Here is a 20,897-nt window from a genome sequence, read left to right as displayed (position 1 = left end):
ATACAAAACCTAAAAGGGGAATATAAAAAGCACCTATGATCTGACGCTATCATTGTTGTAATTAACTCATCAGCATTTGGCCACATTTCCATCCAGTTATATATCCACACTTCCAGTTCTGTAAGCGCATACCCTATTCAACAATATATAATGGAATTTACCATATAAATTATTTTAAAACAAATTACTACCCTATTTGTAAAGTCTTTTATTATAAGGTAATGATGTCCTTATAATTGGAATGTTAAGTCTCTGATTTTTAAAAATAAACAACAGTAGACCAAATTTCCCTATATATTAAACCTCTGACAAGGTGTCTGTTTCTATAAATACAAGATACTTCAAAAAATGTACGTGTCATCACTAAATGGAGAACATGTGAGTACTCTAATGATTCTCTGGCCTACAAAGTACAAATTATGCCACTGTTCTTACTTCATTTGCCTTCCCTTGAGCATGTACATTTCACCAGAGTTTGTCCTACCATGGAATTGGTTACTTCAGTCTCTTCTATTCTTTTTAAATACAATGTCCTGCATACAAAAAATTTACAAGATACATGAAAAAGTACAAAATTTTTATTAAATTCTAAGTGGAAAAAAATAAGGCACAACTATATAATGTCTGAATCACTTCAAATGTACAGACACAAAGAGATAAAAAACAAAGGGATAGAGAAAGATATACCATACTGACACTAATCAAAAGAAAGGTAGATCAGCTATATTAAGATGAAACAGATTTCAGAGCAAGGAAAATTATTAGGGATAAAGAACATTACATAATGATAAAATGGTCAATTCTCCAAGAAGACATAACAATCCTTATTGTGTATGTAACTGGCAACAGAGCATCAAAATATGTGAAGCAAAAACTAATAGAACTGTAAAGGAAAATAAATAAATACACTATTACAAGTGCAGACCTCAGCAAGCCTCTAACAAAAATTGACAGATCCAGCAGGTAGAAATTCAATAAGGACATAGTTGAACTGAACAGTACCATCAATCAACTGGATCTAATTGACACTGATAGAATACTTCACCCAACAACTACAAAATACACATTCTTCTCAAACTCACATGGAACATCAAGACAGATACATTCTGGGCCACAAAACATGCCTTAACAAATTTAAAGAAACTGAAATTATACAAAACTAGTACCATACTTAATGGTGGGAAACAAGATGCTTTTCCCCCATGAGATTAAGAACAAGGCAAAGATGTTCCCTCTCACCATTCCTAGTCAACATTGGACTATGTGGAGTTACTAGCTAGTGAAATAAGACAAGAAAAAAGAGGCAATAAGACTGAAAAAAAAACCAAAAGTCTCTGCAGGTAACATGAAATCTATCTATGTAAAAACCTTCAACAAAAAATTTTCTGGAACTAATACCAACTCTGATAGAAGTAATTAAAGAAAATCTAAATAAATTGAAAGATATTACATATTAATGAATAGGAAGACTCAGTATCATCAAGATACCAGTTCTTCCCAACTTGATCTACAGATTCAATGCAATCCCAATCAAAACCCCAGTAACTTACTTTGTGAACATCAGCAACGTGATTCTGAAGTTTATATAGACAGGCAAAAGACCCAGAATAGCCACACAATATTGAAGAACAAAGTTGAAGGATAGATGACACTATCCAACTTCAAGACTTAATACTGTGTAAAGTTACAATATTAAAGACTGTATGGTAAAGGCAAAAGGATTAACAAGCAGGTCAATAAAATGAAACAGAAAGCACAGAGATACACAAATACAGTTAACTGAGGAAATTCAATGGAAAAAGAGTAGTTCTTTCAACAAATGCTGCTGGAATAACTGGACATTCACATGCAAAAAAGTAAACAAATAAATGTAAACAGTGACCTTCACTTTTTATAAAAATTAATTCAAAAGGGATCACAGACCTAAATGTAAAACATAAAACTCTCAGACTCTAGAAGATAACACAAGGGAAATTTTAGATGACCTTGGGTTTGGCAATTAGTTTTTAGAAACACCAAAGCACAATCCATGAGGGAAAGAAAAAAGCTAAATTGGACTTTTCTGATTTAATTTCATTAAAACTAAAACTTTCTACTCTTTATTTTATTTTTTTTTTGAGACAGAGTCTCACTGTGTGGCCCAGGCTGGAGTGCAGTGGCCCGATCTCGGCTCACTGCAAGCTCCACCTCCCAGGTTCACGCCATTCTCCCGCCTCAGCCTCCGAGTAGCTGGGACTACAGGCGCCCGCCACCACGCCCAGCTAGTTTTTTGTATTTTTAGTAGAGACGAGGTTTCATCATGTTAGCCAGGATGGTCTCGATCTCCTGACCTCGTGATCCACCCCCCTCGGCCTCCCAAAGTGCTGGGATTACAGGCTTGAGCCACCGCGCCCGGCCAACTTTCTACTCTTTAAAGACACTGTTAGGAAAATGAAACAACAAGCCACAGACTGAGAGAAAATACGTTCAAAACACAAATTGAATCAAGGACTTGTATCCAAAATATAAAAAGAACACTTAAAACTCAAAAGTCCAAAAATAAGCCACCAAATTAAAAAGTGATCAGAAGACTTGGACACCTCGCCAAAGAAGACATACATGTGAGAAGATGCTCAACATCATACGTCATTAGCTAATTACAAATTAAAGTAACAACGAGATATCATTACACATCTATTAGAACAGGCAAAATCCGAAACAATGACAACACTAAATCCTGAGGAGGACGTGGAGCAACAGAAACTCTCATTCATTCTGGTGGGAGTGCAAAACAGTACAGCCACTTCTGAAGACAGTTTGGCAGATTCTTACAAAACTAAACATACTCTTGCCATATGATCCAGCAATCGCATCCCCAGGTATTTACCGAAATTAACTGAAAATTTACGTCCATAAAACCTGCACACAAATGTTTATGGCAGCTTTATTTACAATTGCCAAAACTTGGAAGCAACCAAGATGTCCTTCAGTAGGTGAATGGATAAACTATGGTTCATCCATACAATGTAATATTATTCAGTGATTAAAAAAGAAATGTTATCAAGTCACGAAAGGACATAGAGGAATCTTAAATGCATATTGCCAAGTGAAATAAGCCAGTCTGAACATGTTATATATATATTGTGTTATTTCAACTATCTGACATTCTGGAAAAGATAAAACTATAGAAACAGTACAAAGTTCAGTAATTGGCAGGGGTTCACAGCTGGGAAGGATGGGGAAAGACAGGGAACACAGGAAATTTTTCAGGCAGTGAAACAATTCTGTATAATACTGTAATGGATACATGATATATGTCTGCCAAAATCCATAGAACTGTACAACACAGAGTGAACTCTACTGTAAAACTATGAAACTATGGACTTTGGTAAATACTTACGTATCAATATTGGTTCATTAGTTACAGTAAATATGCCATATTAATGCAAGACATTAACAACGAAAAACTGCTTGGAAAGAAGAGAAAAGTATATGGGAACTCTGTACTTTGTGTTTAATATTTCTGTAAACCTAAAACTGCTCTAAAAAATAAAATCTATTAAATAAAAAGTATAAGCAAAAGATGTGAACAAACACTTCACAAAAGAAAACATACAAACAGCCAAATACCAAATAAAAACGCACTTACGATACTTAAAGATCTCTAGAGAAGCCAATTCCAAAGATTTTCTTGCCACCGAAATTCAACATTCCCAAACCTTTATCATCTAGATGCCCTGCATTGTGTCTAACCTAAATCCTTTCCTTCTACAGTCTAAACCCATGATTTTTCTACCTCTGATTTCACTGGGGGTAAAATAAATAAATAAATCTGTTAACTCTGATCTATAAACAATCAGTCATCAGGAAAATGCAAATTGAAACAATGAGATGCTATTTTATACTTACCAAAATGGCTCAACTAGAACAAACTAATTTGCAAGGATGTGGAGCAAATGAAATTCTTTTATTAGTACATTGCTAATGGAAGTATAAATGGTACTACTAGAATAATTATTTTTTAAATTATATTTTTAAAGTCTATTTTTCAAATCATATTTTAAATAGGAAAGTATTTAACGGTTTCTTAAAAAGTATAGCATTCATTTATGCTATCACTGAGCAATTCTACTCCTATATATCTACTAAATGGAAATATAAACAAATCCCTACAAAAAAGACTCGTACCTTAGTTTCACGGCAGTCTTATTCATAATACCCGCAAACCTGAAACCACCCAAATAGCAACTAATGGATACATAAACAAATTCTAACAATAAAAAGAAATTTGCAACCACAGATGAATTTTAAAAACATTATCAGGAGTGAAGAAGATTCCATTTAAATCAGTTCTAAAGACAAACAAAACTAATCTATGATGCTAAAACTCAGAAAGTGGTTATTTCTAGAGACGGGAGGAGAAATTGGAAAGAGGAATGAGCAAACTGTGGGGGTGACGGAAGTATTCTGTATCTTGTTTTGGTGGTGGTGACTATGAGGAAGTATAAGAAAGCTTTTGGGCGGCAATAACATTCAACATCTTAAACCTGGTGGCTACACAGGTATGTTTATTTTAGTATAACATAAACAAAAATGCACAAGTCATAAGTCTACAACTCCAAGAATCTCTAAAAAGCAAACACAAGAGGCTACCTGAAAAAAAAAATTGAAGATCAAAAAAGAGCTCCTAGAAATTAAAAATTAGCAGAAATTTTTAAAAATCAGCACCACCTTTGGAAGGTAAAGATGAAATAATCTCATAGAAAAAAGGGCAAGCAGACCAAGAGATTTTAAAATGTCAAAAAAGAGATAAGAAAATTAGAGAACCAATCTAGAAGACTGAACTATTAATATCCTAGAGAAATAATCAAGAAGACAGAAGAAAAAAATAATTCAAAAAAACTTCCTAATGCTTAAGGATATTATGAGATTAAAGGATAATTTCCAGATTAAAAGAAGGCTCACTAAGTACCCACCACAAAGAAGGTAAATAGACCCACATCAAAGCACATCATCAGGAAATGATAGACCACAGAGGACAAAGAGAACGTTCTAAAAGAGAGAAAAGGTAGGTCACAAACTGACAACTTCAAACTGTGTGTGTGTGTGTGTGTGTGTGTGTGTGTGTATAAGTCGTCACACACATACATCTTAGTTTCTTGTTTTTGTTTTTGTTTTTCTTTTGAGACAGGGTTTCGCTGTCACCCAGGCTGGGGTACAGTGGCTCAATCTCAGCTCACTGCAACTGCCTCCCTGTCTCAAGAGATCCTCCTGCCTCAGCACCCAACCCCTACAACCCCCTAGTAGCTAGGACCACAGGCACATGCCACCATGCCCAGCTATTTTTGTTTGTTTTTCAGTAGAGATGGGGATTTACCATGTTGGCCAGGCTGGTCTCAAACTCTTGAGCTTAAGCGATCTGCCTGCCTTAGCCTCCCAAAGTGCTGAGATTACAGGTGTAAGCCACTGCTCCCAACCTATACATCTTAGTTTCTAAATACCATTAATACTAAAAGGAGCTAGGGTACCCTGGAGAATGGCTGCTTCCAGATCTGAGGCAAAAAAAAAAAAAAGGACAATGAGAGCTTCAAACATCTTACTGTATGATAAACACAAAAATACTCAAAGACAGAGACACAGGAACTGGCTTGAGGGGTTTCTCTTGTTAAATTTGAAACAATTTGTGCATCAAAATGAATAATGACAATAATAAATTATATTTATTTTTAAAATGCATAAGTTCACAACAATAATCAGGAAAAAAAGAAAAAAGGTGGTGGTGGGGAATAAAAAGCTCTTCCCTATATATAAAAAAGCCAGTTAATAAATGTTAAAGAAATAATAGCATTTTTTTAAATCAACATCTTGTAAATCCAATATAATAACGATTAAGGCAAGAATGATAAAACTACTGGATGAAAAGCTGTTAGGAAACAGGACCCACAGATTACTTATTAATCGCAAAGAGAAAAATGTACTTTTTCAAAAGACAACTGGTAGACTTCCCCTTAACCAAATGATCAAATTTAGCATAATCTAAGGACAACATGACTTTATAAGCCTCCTGATGTCATGCAATGTGAGGTATCACTTATGTCATACTCTTGCCAAAACCTTTTAACCTGAATCTAAACATGAAGAAACAACTAGATAAATCCAAAATGCCCTGGTCTACAAGAGAACTGACCTGGAGTCTTCCATTGAAAAACACAAAGAACAGGAGGACTGTTCTAGATTAAAAGGGACAAAAGAACACATACCAATCAATGTTTTCAGGAAGGGAAAAAGACCTAAGACATTTTGGGGATAGTCGAGGAAATGTGAGTATAAATATTAGATTATATTACTGAAAAACCAATAATGCCCCAAACTGGAAAATAATATGGTAATAACTAAAAGTTAGTTATTTAAAGACATAAATGTAAATACCAAAATAATCCATTAAAAGAGGTAGAAGTTTTTGCTCCTATAAAGAAGGAATGGTGAATGGGAAATAGGAAAGGTGATAGCTGTTTTTTGTTGTTGTTGTTTTGCAGCAAACACATAGAGCAATTATTTGGATCTTTAAAATGTGAGGATATATAACACTGATTTAAAAAGAGAATATATTATTAATACATACGTGAAGAAAATAAGACTTTCAGAATAGTTTTTGGCTTGTTTATTATAGGGAAAAAATCATTCTACTAAATTGCACTAACTGGTAAAGCCTAATGAAATTCAACATGTAGCACCATGAAGCAGAACACACATTTTTACTACAGGTCTGTATATGATGTGTTCTGATAATTAAGTAGTTACTAACCAAGAAGAAATCATTTTTTCCCTAGTCCAAACTGTCTCATTTATTCTGTTTTTTCTATGTTACTTCTGAATCGTTTGATTTTTTTCTTTTCTTTTTGTGGGGGGTTGGGGGCAAAATGAGGTCTCCCTATATTGCCCAGGCTAGTCTCAAACTCCTGGGTTCAAGTGATCCTCCTGCCTCAGACTCCCAAAGTGCTGGGATTACAAGCATGAGCCACAATACCTGGCCAAAATTGTTTGTCTTTAAAATATTTTAAACATCACTATATCCAATGCTCCTACGGCAATCAATAACTACTTTACTTTCTTTTCATCTGTCATATATGCATTTGAGTTATAAAACAGAATGTGACCTACTACATTCACCCAGATTGTCAAAATATAACTGCCTACACTCTTTTCCTTCCACAATATGCACCTAGCCCTTAGTTACATGCAATATTAGTATGTTGGTAAGTTAATCAATATTTTCATTCCTGTTCAGCTATTTGTCCTTGATCAACATTACTAATCATTTATATCATTTATAAAGGACAATGATTCACTAATAAAAGGCTAAGATTTGTTTTAGTGGATTATCCTGATGCACGAATTTTAAGTACAAAGGTTAGGGTAATGTAGACAGCAAAACTCTGATTCACTATGATTTATAGTAAATGTATCTGTCCTTTCAATAACAGAAAAAAATTCTTATTTAAAACAATAAGAAAAAAAACCAACTCACCTTTTGGCACTCATCTGTTCTTTCAGCTTACTGTACATTTCTAGCACTGCATTAAAAAATGTAACATTTTAGCTTTCAAAATGAAAAGAAAATATTTTGAGAGATGAAAATAATCAAAGCAGGAAAGAGTATATTACAAATTCATTACACTTCTACACCTTGAGTTAGGCTAATATTTTCAAATAAAATGTTAAATACTTCAAGTATATAAAAACATTTTAATTTCCTTATATACTGAACGTTTTATCATATATATACACACACACACACACACACATATAGATGTATTACACTGAACCTGGAACACTTGTATATGCTAACACATATAACTGAGACATTAGCCTACTAACAATTATCCTATCCAGAAATTACTAATGTTTCTTCCCTGAAATAGAACTGGCACTTTAGACTTTAGTTATTTGAGAGAGAAAGTTGAGTGTGAGATTCATTGATTTTTGACTCAACATACAACATACCAAACAAAATAACACACTTGTGTTAAACTCACTATAAACAAAAGTTTATACCAAATCCACAAAGAAAGAAAAATGTCACATGCTTACAGCAGTAGGAGTGAATTATAACACAGCCAGAAATAAACACAGCAAAGCATCTTGATTCATTTCATCCTTTCTATCAAATGCAATTGTTTTATAGAAAGGAACACAATTATTCAATAAATTAATCTTTGCCAATATAATATAGTGTCACCAAAAGGGTTTTTAACCATGTAGATTACCCTTTAAACTTAGAATTTCAAAGTACAGAATGAGTACACACTTTGCTTTCCCTCTACAATATGGATAGACAACACTTTTTTTCCAGATTTTTCTACAGTCATATGACTCCTCCTATGGGCCTCCAAGTTTACAAAAAACATTGTTTATGTGTCTGAAAACCATAAAAACTACAATGGTAGCTATAGTGAATCAACCCCGACTCTGTCGCCTCACAGGACCCTATGTATATCTCTATACACATATTGTAATGTAATTTTTTTCACATTTTCCAACCAAAGCATTAGACGGAACTCATAAACTGGGAGAGAGCCTGCTGCAATAAGTATAAACTTTCTTTGAAGTCTCCAATCTTAACAATTCATGTAAATTTCATATCTATCTCATACCATTTCCATATAAAAATAATGCTTTCCTCAAAAACAGTAAAAACTAACAGACCAGGAAAATAAATTCATTGTTTATGCTGATTTTTTTTTTTTTTTTTTTTTTTTTTGAGACAGGGTATTGCTCTGTCACTCAGGTTACAGGGCAATGGCACAATCATGACCTACTGCAGCCTCAACCTCCTGGAATCAAGCAATCCTCTCACCTCAGCCTCCCAAGTAGCTATAACCACCAGTGCGCCACCACACCTGGTTAATTTTTTTTTTATTTTAATTTTCTGTAGAGACAGGGACTCCCTATGTTGCCCAGGCTGTTCTCAAACTCCTGGCCTCAAATGATCCTCCCACCTCAGCCTCCTAAAGTGCTGGGATTATAGTCATGAGTCACCATGTCCAAGCTATGACTTCTTATATCCTCTCATACTCCTCCTAATCCAAGGAGGAGTTAGGCAACTGTACTGTAACTAATGACTTACTTGTCTTTATTCCCATAAGATCTGTGAACTCTAAGTATCTGAGACAGGTCTCAGTCAATTTAGAACGTTATTTTGCCAAGATTAAGGGCATGCCCATGACACAGTCTCAGAAAGTCCTGAAAACATGTGCCCAACGTGGTCAGGGGTACAGTTTGCTTTTATATACTTTAGGGAGACATGAGACATCAATCAATACGTGTAAGATATACATTGGTTCAGTCTGGTAAGGCGGGACAACTCAAGTGGGGGCTTCCAGGTTAGAAGTAGGTAAGAGACAAAAGGCTGCATTTTTTTGAGTCCTTGATGAGCCTTCCACTGAATATCCAATTTAGTCTGGCCCAGTGAATCTGCATTTTTACACAAATAAAAGGGCAGAGGAAGCAATCAGATATGCATTTGTCTCAGGTGAGCCTCAGAAGGATGACTTTGAGTTCTGTCTGTCCTTTGTCCACAAGGAATTTTCAGTGGGCAAATTGTGAGGGAGTATGTAGCTTCTTATCTTTGCAGCTATCTTATTCAGGAGAAAAATGGGAGGCAAGTTTGCCTGACACAGTTCCCAGCTTGACTTTTTTCTTGGCTTAGTGATTTTGGGGTCCCGAGATTTATCTTCCTTTCACAGATTATAGGATCCTTCAAAAGATGAGATTGTGTTATTTCCAACTTTATAGTTCCAATACCTACCATGATGCCTGACATGCACGCGCACGCGCGCGCACACACACACACACACACAGGTTTATAAGTGGATAGTAGGACAGAAAGATGAATAGAGGAAAGCAGGTAGTTCTGGATGTGGCCATTAGGAACACAATATCTATATGAACTAAGAGTTGCTGTCTAGCCTTAAAAACAAAGACAGTAGCAGTAACAAACACCTGACCTCTACTTCCCTTTATTTCTCTATTTTAAAAAGCCCAGTAGGTGAATAAGCTGAATTTGGCTCTTGCTCATTCCATCAATAACCAATTTTTAAGGTTTATTATCACACAGGGACAAAACATTCAAACTCAGAGGACACCTTCATAGCTATTACAATGCACCTGATGGTAGCAAAGAGGTATTGTTAAACATGACTATAAGGAAATAGGTTTCTCAACCCTGAAACTTAACATAATAAGCCAACATTTTATTTACTCAAAGTTTTTACGTAAATATGCCTGGTCCATCAGAGATTAAGCAGAGTAGAATTTCACTGATTCTAAAAAAAAGAAAAGCTATTCTCACAAGTCAAAAAACAGGCCAGGGGCAGTGGCTCACGCCTGCAATCCCAGCACTTTAGGAAGCTGGGGTGGATGGAGCACTTGAGGCCAGGAGCTCGAGACCAGCCTGGCCAACATGGTGAAACCCTGTCTCTACTAAAAATACAGAAATTAGCCAGGTGTGGTGGCACATGCTTGTAATCCCAGCTACTTGGGAGGCTGAGGTTGCAGTGAACCAAGATTAAGCCACTGCACTTCAGCCTGTCCAACAGAGTGAGACTCTGTCTCAAAAAATTAAATAAATAAATAATAATAATAATAATAATTTTTTTAGCCAATAAAATCTGCTAACAGTTTTAACAATTTAATTTGTAGTCTAAGCTAAATTTACATTATAAAAATAGCATATAGCCAGGCACAGTGGCTCATGCCTATAATCCCAGCACTTTGGGAGGAAGAGGCAGGTGGACCATTTGAGGTCAGGAGTTCGAAACCAGCCTGGCCAAAATGGTGAAACCCCATCTCTACTGAAAATACAAAAATTAGGTGGGCATGGTGGTGGGCGCCTATAATCCCAGCTACTCGGGAGGCTGAGGCAGGAGAATGATTCGAGCCCAGAAGGTGGAGGATGCAGTGAGCAGAGATCGTACCACTGCACTCCAGCCTGGGAGACAGAGTGAGACTCCACCCCAAAAAAAAAAAAATTATATATATATATGTGTGTATATATATATTATATAAAATATCTCATTCTATTCTGCTGAATATGGAGGTTTAGGCTCCTTCCTAAAAAAAACAATAATAAGTTTCAAAACGGGACAAAGGATGGATTTAGCTTAGTATAGTAAAAAAAAAATGGCCGGGTGTGGTGGCTCATGCCTGTAATCCCAGCACTAGGCTGGGGCAAGGGGATTGCCTGAGCCAAGGAGTTCAAGGCTGCACTGAGTTATGATCAAGCCACTGCACTCTAGCTTGGACAACAGAGTGGGACCCTATCTCTAAAAAAAGTAAAAATTAAAAGAAATTTTAAAAAGTCATATACTTGCTTCCTTTTGTTTGAATAGAATGCATCTAACTTAAAGTATATTAAATCCAGGTAAAGAAAATACTGGTTAGTTTCCTCAGAATTTATCTGATGCCCAAGTAATATTTAGCCCCAACAAAGAGACCAGAAACAGCATTTCCAAAATAACAAGAGGAAAGGCAAGAATGGTGACGATCTGGCACTTCTGATGTTTTTCTTACCTTATCAGCACAATGAGATTGTGAGCAAAGCAAAAACAACCTGCTAAGTGACAAACAAAAAAACAATGGAAAACTAGAGGTAAAAAATCAGGCAAATCAGGTAAAGGTAACCAAAAGACTCTCCCCATGGGAAAGTATTCCAAGGAAAAACAAAAAAGGGTTATGGGGGACAAAGGGCAAAAGAGGCAGACAGGAAACGGAAATGTAGAAGTTGCTGTTCTAGGAAACTGATGTGACATATAATCAAACAGGAGCTTTCTAACATGACAAAAGCATGAAAATTCACGGAATAAAACGAACCTGAAAGATAAAGCATGGTCTATGTTGGGAGGCAATCACCAAATAATCTGTAATTCCCATACTAAAGAATCACTATTTGCTATTATTAAATTATAATTTTACCAAGCCAAACATTTTATTATAGACAAGTTTAACTCACCTGGAAGGCATAACTGCAACTTTTCTACTACAGTTGTAATATTTCTCTGCTGAATTCTACATCGAATGATATCTTCCGTGTGGACTATCACCTTAGAAAAGAAGGAATGTTCATATCTTTAAACAAACAGTTAAAAAATAACTACATACTGAATACACAGAAAAGTATCATTTTCTCACCTCTTTTCCAGCATCTTGAAACCTTCGGTTGGTATCAGTAACTTGCACCTTAAAAATTTAATTTCACCTTAGTTAGACAAATATGCATAAAACTGCCCTGATGTAACTGCTCACCCTTGTAATCAGATCATGCTTCATGAGAAACTTAGAACAAAGAAATGCAAATTCAAATTAACTCTACAGCTTGAACTTGAACTTTTGATTGAAAAGGGCTTTTGTTAACTTCAACTACTTATGACAGTTCTTTTTAACAGATTCTGTGGCAAACTTCTCAAATTTACTCAGGATTTTTGAACTTTACTTGCTTCTCTAAGTCTGTCAAACAATTCAAATCACTGACCCAATTGACCACTGGTCCCCTTTTGATAACTTCAATGAGGTCTATGTGCCATTCATTGTCTGTAGGAAATGGTGATTGCATTTTATGGTAATTAAACATTCATACTTTGCTGAATGCAAACACTGGGTGGTTGATTAACATCAAACACAGAAATTTCAATCCACAGCAACATTTTAATGCTGCAGGTGCAGGCAAAGCTCAACCTCAAATTTTCCCACATATTAAGTGACTCATTAGGTCATCATAGTAAGGAAGCACATTCTGGTTTATTAAAAATCTCATTAATTTCTGAACAAAGATGCTCAGTGACCTCATTGATGCTGTAGTTAGTCTCTTGTTATCTGAATATCCTTTATACAATGGTTTTCTAATCATAACCTTTGGTGAACCAGGGTCATTTTGTCTGCTTAGTGCTGTAAACGTAAAGAAAGATAAATAGGACAATTCTTATAATTAAATATTTTTTATCCTGACTGAACAAATCCAGGTCTCTTTTAATAAATAATGCTTTAGCTGTATGGCAGAAAGTGTAGACCAACTTTCTTTAAGAAAATACACACTGCTGTTAAACTTTTCAAAAAGTTTTAACTTATTAAATAATGCTGAGGCAATCAGCATTATGATAAACAACTATTTATGGTAAGTTTTTAAAGGAACTTTAGAGGGTAACATTTTATAAATATTGTACTAATTGTCATTTTAGAAATTCAAAAACTGCAAATAGGGCCTTTCATTGTATGCATGTTTTGAGTTCACTTCCCTGCATGGAAAGAAATTCTGTTAAGTCAGTGCATTACTTGCTTCAGAAAAAGAGATTACTCCTGTCATTAGCATGACAACTGTGTTAATAGAGCATACAGAGCATTCCCAAATACATACACAAATTCACTTCTTGAAAGTAACATACTTAATAATGACTTGTACATATGTACTATAAGACTTGAGTAATTTAATGAGAACAAAGGTAAACAATTTTAACATATTTCTTACCTTCAGTTTTTCTGCATCAGTCCTTACTTTAAGGAGTTCTGTAATAGCATCTACAAAACCCTGATGATGAAAATTACACATCTTTTCAATTTCCTTGTCATGATTACGGATACAAGCATCTAACTTTTCCATAAACTTCTTGTGTGCATTTGGTTGGTCATCATACACAGACCTGAATGTATATAAGAAAGCTAAAATTAACCAAAATGTATTCTTTAGTAAGCCTGATCTTTGCAAGAGCTGACATCTTAAAATTAAATCCCTGAACAAATAAACTGATGATAATACTATCTTTAGTAGAAATCATTTGTGTGAAAGTATTTTATTTCTTCTTGAACATGATAATATTAAAAGAGCCACACAAGCTCCAGATATAACATGAGGTGTCTGAAAATAAAGGTATGAGGCTCAGGAGATGTGGATCTAATACAAGTTTTTAACACACTAACATTAAAAAAAAAGAATCACTGAGTGAATGAATGATTAAAGAATGAATGAACAAACTCATGATTTTTACAGCATTTACTATGTAAAGTAAATGCTCATGTTCTAAATGCTTTATATGTTAACTCTTTAATCCCCACAACAAGGCTATAAAGTAGGTATTGTCATTACCCTTGCTTTACAGAAGACTTACAGATTACTGAACTGCCATAAATTCCACAACCAGCAAGCAATAGCTGGGATATGACTCCTGACAGTCCGACTCCAGGGTTCACATTCTCAGGTGCGAGCCCATATTGCAGTCACCACAATGTTTTCTAAACATGTCATATTCATTCCTATTGTCTCTCAGCTCATGCTGTCTCCACAGAGAGCGCACCCCTCTATTCACCATGCAGTAAAGGACTACCCTTGCCACTGATTCCTGGGAGGAAAGCCTTTGGCATGCCCTGCCTAAGTGTCTTTTTCGTTTACCTGGAAGCCTCCGACTGCCAAATAGCAGATGCTAACAGTGTGACTGATGGTGAGGCCTGAGGCCACACGGTTTTAGCTGTGGAGGGGAAGGAGGTCAGCAATATGGGCAGACAGCCAAGTCTACATGGGTAGTCAGTCATGGCTATATGACCAAACCCCAGTAAAAATCCTGGATACCAAAGCTTGGATGAGCTTCCCTGATTGACGATATTCCATGCGTGTTACCACACATCACTGCTAGGAGCAGTAAGTGTTGTCCCCACAATTCCACTGAGAAAGGACAACTGAAAGCTCACTCGTGGAACTCTCCTAGTCCCTGTCCTATGTGCCTTTTCTGTTGTTGATTTTAATCTGTGTAGTTTTTTGAAAGTTTTTGTTGTTGTTGTTTTGCTGTAACAAACAGTAACTATGAGTATAACAACTTTGCTGAATTTTGTGAGTCCCTCTAGCAAATTTTTGAACCCGACAGTGGTCTTGGGAACTTTCCAAACCTCACCCCCACATCTGTTGCCCATTGTCTGAGGTTCATTTCAAGTCCCATTTCTTCCAGCAGGCCTTTGCCAATAATTCCCATGCCAAGTAATCTTTTCTTCTGCAGGACAGGTAAACTTACAACCCCTTACAGTTATTCTGACATGTAATCATATATTACTTCGTATTATAATTTACAAGTTTTGTGTTTATATTTTGTTTCCCCAAATACACCATAAACTTCTTGAGGGGCAGCCTCTGTCTTAGGATTTTAATGAGTACACTCTCTAATACAGGACAGCAATTATTAAGAATTTAGCCGGGCGCGGTGGCTCAAGCCTGTAATCCCAGCACTTTGGGAGGCCGAGATGGGTGGATCACGAGGTCAGGAGATCGAGACCATCCTGGCTAACACGGTGAAACCCCGTCTCTACTAAAAAATACAAAAAACTGGTGGCGGGCGCCTGTAGTCCCGGCTACTCGGGAGGCTGAGGCAGGAGAATGGCGTGAACCCGGAGGCGGAGCTTGCAGTGAGCTGAGATCCGGCCACTGCACTCCAGCCTGGGCGACAGAGCGAGACTCCAGCTCAAAAAAAAAAAAAAAAAGAATTCAGGCTCTTGGCAGCCAGCGGCTCACACCTGTAATCCCAGCATTTTGGAAGCCGATGCGGGCAGATCACTTGAGGTCAGGAGTTTTTGAGACCAGCCTGGCCAACATGGTGAAACACTGTCTCTACTAAAAATACAAAAATTAACTGGTGCGGTGGCAGGTGCCAGTAATCTCAGCTACTCGGGAGGCTGAGGCTGGAGGATCACTTGAACCCGAGAGGCAGAGGTTGCAGCGAGCAGAGATCATGCCACCGCACTCCAGCCTGGGTTACAGAGTGAGACTCCATCTAAAAAAGAAAAAAAAAGAATTTAGGCTCTTAGCATCTATGCCTACATTCTAATGTAGGTCAAATATAAGTTCTATTTTTTTTTTTAATTTTTAAAAAAGAATTTAGGTTCTGTAAGAGCTGAGTTAGAACTAGGCTCTGATCTTGGACATATTCTCTTTTCTATCTCTCTCCATGTCATCTTGACTTGTAGCTTTAAATTCCATAAGCACACTGACACCTGCCAAATTTTTATCTCTGCCCTGACCTCTCCTCAAACTCATATGTCTTTCCAATTAGATGTCTGATAAGCATCTCAAGTATGTCCGAAAATGAATTCCTCCTGATCTCCTTCCACAAAACCTGCCCTTCCCATAGTGTTCCTCATCTCAGTAAACCCCACTTTTCTAGTTGCTTAGACAAAAAACCTTGGACTCATCCCTGATTATTCTCTTTCTCCAGCAAACTACCTCCCCATTGGTATCACCCTGGACTAAGCCAACAACACATCTTGCCTAGATTACTGTCAACTGCTTCCTAACTGGTCTCCCTGATTCTATCCTTGTTCCCTTTCAGTCTGTTCTCAACATAGTGGCCAGAAGACAGGTAATGGGAATTATCCCATTAAAACCTAAGGCAGATCCCATGTCTCTCTTCTGCTCAAAATCCAATTTCTCTTACAACAGCCCGTAAGACCCTACATAATTTTGCCTCTTTTACCTCACTGATCTTACTTCCTGTTACTTACTTTCCATTTTACTTATTTCACGGCAGCAACATTGGCCTCCTCGTGGCTTCCTTAATACACAGGCATATTCCCATCTACGCTACCTAGATAAACTAGATAGAGACACAGATAGACAGTCAGACAGACAGATATACACACGCACACACACTATCCCCTTCCCTGCTTTATTTTTTAATCTTCTAAAATAAAGGAGTTTATCACTATATCTTATTTCCACTATAGAATATATTCTTTGTTTCACCCTTTTAAGTATTATCTGTCTTCCCCTACTGAAATGTAAGCTGCATGAGAACACAGAGTTTTTGTTTTGTTCCCTGTTGTATCCCGAGCCCTAGAATAGTGTCTATCATATAACAGAAGCTCAACAAATAATTCATTAATAAATGGATGAACTAATAGATGAATGGATGGAATTAGAAAAGGCACTTACTAGCAGTTTAACTTCAGGTAAGCCACCTGAATCCTCTAAGTATCAGTTTTCACAACCATAAAATAGGGATAAAAATAGCACACACAGCAAAGAACAAGTGGAATTTGAAGTTAAACACACAATACCATTTACATTAGCATCCTCCAAAATGAAATACTTAGATATAAATCTAAAAAATACATAAGATCTATAGGAGGAAAACTACAAACCTTTGATTTAAAAAAAAAATCAAAGAACTAAATAAATGAAGAACTATTCCATGTTTATGAAGAAGAAGACAGTATCATTAAGATATCAGTTCTTCCCAATTTGATCTATAGATTCAAGGCAATCTCAATCAAAATCCCAGCAAGTTATTTTGCAGACATCGATAAACTGATCCGTGGATTTATATAGAAAGGCAAAAGATTCAAAATAGCCAACACAATATTGAAAAAGAACAAAATTCAGCCATGCATGGTGGCATACGCCTGTAGTCCCAGCTACTCAGGAGGCTGAGATGGGAAAATTGCTTGAGCCCAGGAGTTTGAAACTGCAATAAGCCATGATTGTGCCATCGCACTCCAACCTGGGTGACAGAGAAAGCCCTACTCAGAGAAAGAGAAAGAGAAAGAGAAAGAGAAAGAGAAAGAGAAAGAGAAAGAGAAAGAGAAAGAGAAAGAGAAAGAAAAGAAAAGAAAAGAAAAGAAAAGAAAAGAAAAGAAAAGAAAAGAAAAGAAAAGAAAAGAAAAGAATTGGAATACTGACAACACGACCCAAGATTTCCTATAAAGTTACAGTCATCAAGATTGCATGGTATTGGCGAAACAATAGACAAACAGCTCAATGGAACAGAACAGACAGCCCAGAAATAGACCCACATAAACACAGTCAACTGAATTTTGACAAAGGAGCAAAGGTAATACAATAGAGAAAAGATAGTCTTCAACAAATAGTGCTAAAACAACCAGACATCCACATGCAAGGAAACGAATCTAGACTATACCTTGAATGATAATGATGTGTCAATGTAGGTTCATCATTTTTTTAAAAATCTACTACTGTGATGAGGGATATTGACACTGAGGAGGCTTTGGATGAGTACGATAGGGAATATATGGGAAATCTCTGTACTTCCTCCCAATCTTGCTGGAAACCTAAAGCTGCTCTAAAGAAAAGAAGTCTTTAAAAAAATAATATCTACATTAGAGTGTTAGGAGGATTAAATTAGTAAACATGAAAAATTCTTAAACAATAACTGACACATGGTAAGTGCTCAACATATACTAACGACTAGTATAGTTTGCACATAAGAGACAACCAAATCCTTGTTAAACAAGTGAACCAGTGGCTGAACAATTGAGTACTAGAGACAAACATCAAATAAATATGACCAACACTCAATTATCACACCAAGGGATCTAACTACCACTAACACCTAACATTTTTATATGTCCTTCTGCATTTTTTACATTTAGTGTTTCATTTATTTCTTATACACATCAGAGAAAATATCACTGCCTCTTTTTCACAAATGAATAAACAGGTATAGAAATGATAAATGATAAATGAAAAATGAAAAATGATTTGCTCAACATAGCCTAGCTGGGAAGTAACTTCGTACTTTTCCCACAATTAACATGTATAACAAGAACTACTAACTAAATAACATTATTTTTAAGGAAAATTCTTGTGCAAGAAGTTTATCGAACTGATCTTGCTGTTTTATAAATAAATTTTTATTTTATAATTACGAGAAGTATTTATTTAATATACAGACACATTTCTATGTTTTTTAACATTTTATTAAAAGTTGGACATTTATCTGGGTCTTAAAATACCAAATAATAAACATAATATACCAAAAGAATTGTTTCTATTACAATTATCACATTGGAGCAAAAATCTAGCAAGAGATATTTCAGGACTACCCGAATACAGAGTCCTTTCAAGGAAGGATCTGACTACCTTTGTGGGTATAAAAGAAATACTGTTATCCCTTTAAAAAAAGAGTAACAACATATAAATAAACAGGGAGAAGAGAACAATAGTTCTTTCTCAGAAGTCTATTTCAGTTTAGAAAGTTCTCAAAGCAAATCCTTTGGTATGTTTTTCCAATATATTCTTCAAAGTTTTAAAAACAAAACTCCTCCTGTTTTATAGTAATTCAGGATACTGCCAGTGCATCTATTATAGCATCAGAGGTGAACTCCTCTTTTTCTGTTGATGTTATAATGGAGAAAAACAATATTGGAATATATGCAATACCCACCCTCCATTAATAGAAAACCAAAGCCTGAGAGACGAAAACATTCCATGCCTTCTGCTGTTAAAAAATAGAACCGTAAGTTCCAATGAAAGAAATAAAAAATATTATTAAGGAATTAGTACTGTGAATGAGAAGAGTAGGTCTTGATCTGTTATGAAGTCTCAGGCTGTCCCAACTCTCTCCTGACCCTAGATAACCATTTGCTATTCCAGACATGCACCAAACTGTACTCATAGCTGATACCACCACTTGTCACCCACAATCCATATCAATGAGCAGAGTACACAGAAATAAAGTCATCGAGGTGAGTAAAAGTTCCAAACCACAGGAATAAATTGCATTTAAAGAATGTACTGAAGGATCAGGCAAGTGCCAGAATAAAAAATTCATCAAATGATAGAATGCTGGCCCTAGAAAAAGCCTAGAAAGTTCCTAGATCTAGTCATTTTAATAAATGCAGAACAAATCTAAAAGCCAGCAAGCAAGCACTCAAAATGGAATTAATCGGCTGGGTGTGGTGGCTCACGCCTGTAATCGCAGCACTTTGGGAGGCTGAGGCGGGGAGATTACCTGAAGTCAGGAGTTTGAGACCAGCCTAGCCAACATGGTGAAACCCTGTCTCTACCAAAAATGCCAAAATTATCTGTGTGTGGTGGCAGGCGCCTGTAATTCTAGCTACTCGGGAGGCTGAGGCAGGAGAGAACTGCTTGAACCCGGGAGGCAGAGGTTGCAGCGAGCCTAGATCACACCACTGCACTCCAGCTCGGGCAATAAGAACAAAACTCCGTCTCTAAAAAAAAAATGAAATTAGTCACTATATGTAGTTGACTTAATCCTCTACTTAAGTTGATAAAAAGTAATATTTAAAATAGTCTAGAAATTTGCTAATAAGGCCAATAATAAATAGGTGACTGAATGCAGAGAAGCAAGAAAGGAGAAAAGGTGGATACGTATCAACACTGGAATGAGGAAAAAAACAAAAGCTACTCTTATCCCAAGAATTTCTTGACACACAGTATGCATAGCATAAATTATGAACCTTTTCTCTTGATAGTCATCTAGGGTTAACCCTAGATGGTTACCAAGGGCCAGGAGAGAGTAGGGACAGCCTGATAATTTAGAAAGATGGTGGAGGGAGAAGAAAATGAAGAGAAGATGTGCTCTTCAGGTCAGCAATTCCCCACAGTGACTTAACTGGCCAGACAGGAGTCATGTCTGCTGCTTCTGGCTTAATGATGGTAATGACAAAAATAATAACAACCAACCAAGTACTTATTATGTATTAAGTGCTTTACATGCATTATCTCATTAAGTATTCACTGTTAAAAACAGAACCATAAGTTCCAATTAAAAAATTAAATAATTAGTACTGTGAATGAGAAGAGTAGGTCTTGATCTACCAATTACTAAGTCTCAGGCTGTCCCAACTCTCTCCTGACCCTAGATAACCATTTGCTATTCCAGACATACTTCTGGCTTAATTATGGTAATCATTGCAGCTTTACATGGATTCTGTTAGCATCACAATTTACAAATGTAGTTTGGGAAGATTAAGGCATTGAGTGTGAAGTCATATAGTAACAGAGTCAAGACTTAACCCCAGGTGTACCTGACTCCAAAGTCAGTGCTCTGAACTATTATGTTACATAGACTCTCCAGTCAGAAATGGTGATAAGTGGCATGGAATGCAGACGGAAGTTACCAGCATAG

The 20,897-nt window shown here is 36.3% G+C and overlaps 1 protein-coding gene across 3 annotated transcripts in view; it reads right to left on the bottom strand.

Annotated features, from left to right (window-relative positions):
* EXOC6 (exocyst complex component 6) overlaps window positions 1-20,897 on the bottom strand; it is a 218,698-nt gene that overhangs the window by 152,209 nt on the left and 45,592 nt on the right. For all 3 annotated transcript variants that reach the window (XM_025396941.1, XM_025396939.1, XM_025396942.1), the window contains 4 exons: window positions 13,499-13,670; window positions 12,169-12,216; window positions 11,990-12,080; window positions 7,508-7,553 (listed from right to left, as the gene is read on the bottom strand). In XM_025396941.1, the coding sequence (XP_025252726.1) occupies window positions 7,508-7,553; window positions 11,990-12,080; window positions 12,169-12,216; window positions 13,499-13,670 (357 nt within the window). The remainder of the gene's footprint in view (window positions 1-7,507; window positions 7,554-11,989; window positions 12,081-12,168; window positions 12,217-13,498; window positions 13,671-20,897) is intronic.

This window comes from Theropithecus gelada, chromosome 9 (genome assembly GCF_003255815.1).
Source record: "Theropithecus gelada isolate Dixy chromosome 9, Tgel_1.0, whole genome shotgun sequence".
Lineage (NCBI taxonomy): Eukaryota > Metazoa > Chordata > Mammalia > Primates > Cercopithecidae > Theropithecus > Theropithecus gelada.
This window is presented reverse-complemented; position numbering and strand designations above follow the sequence as displayed.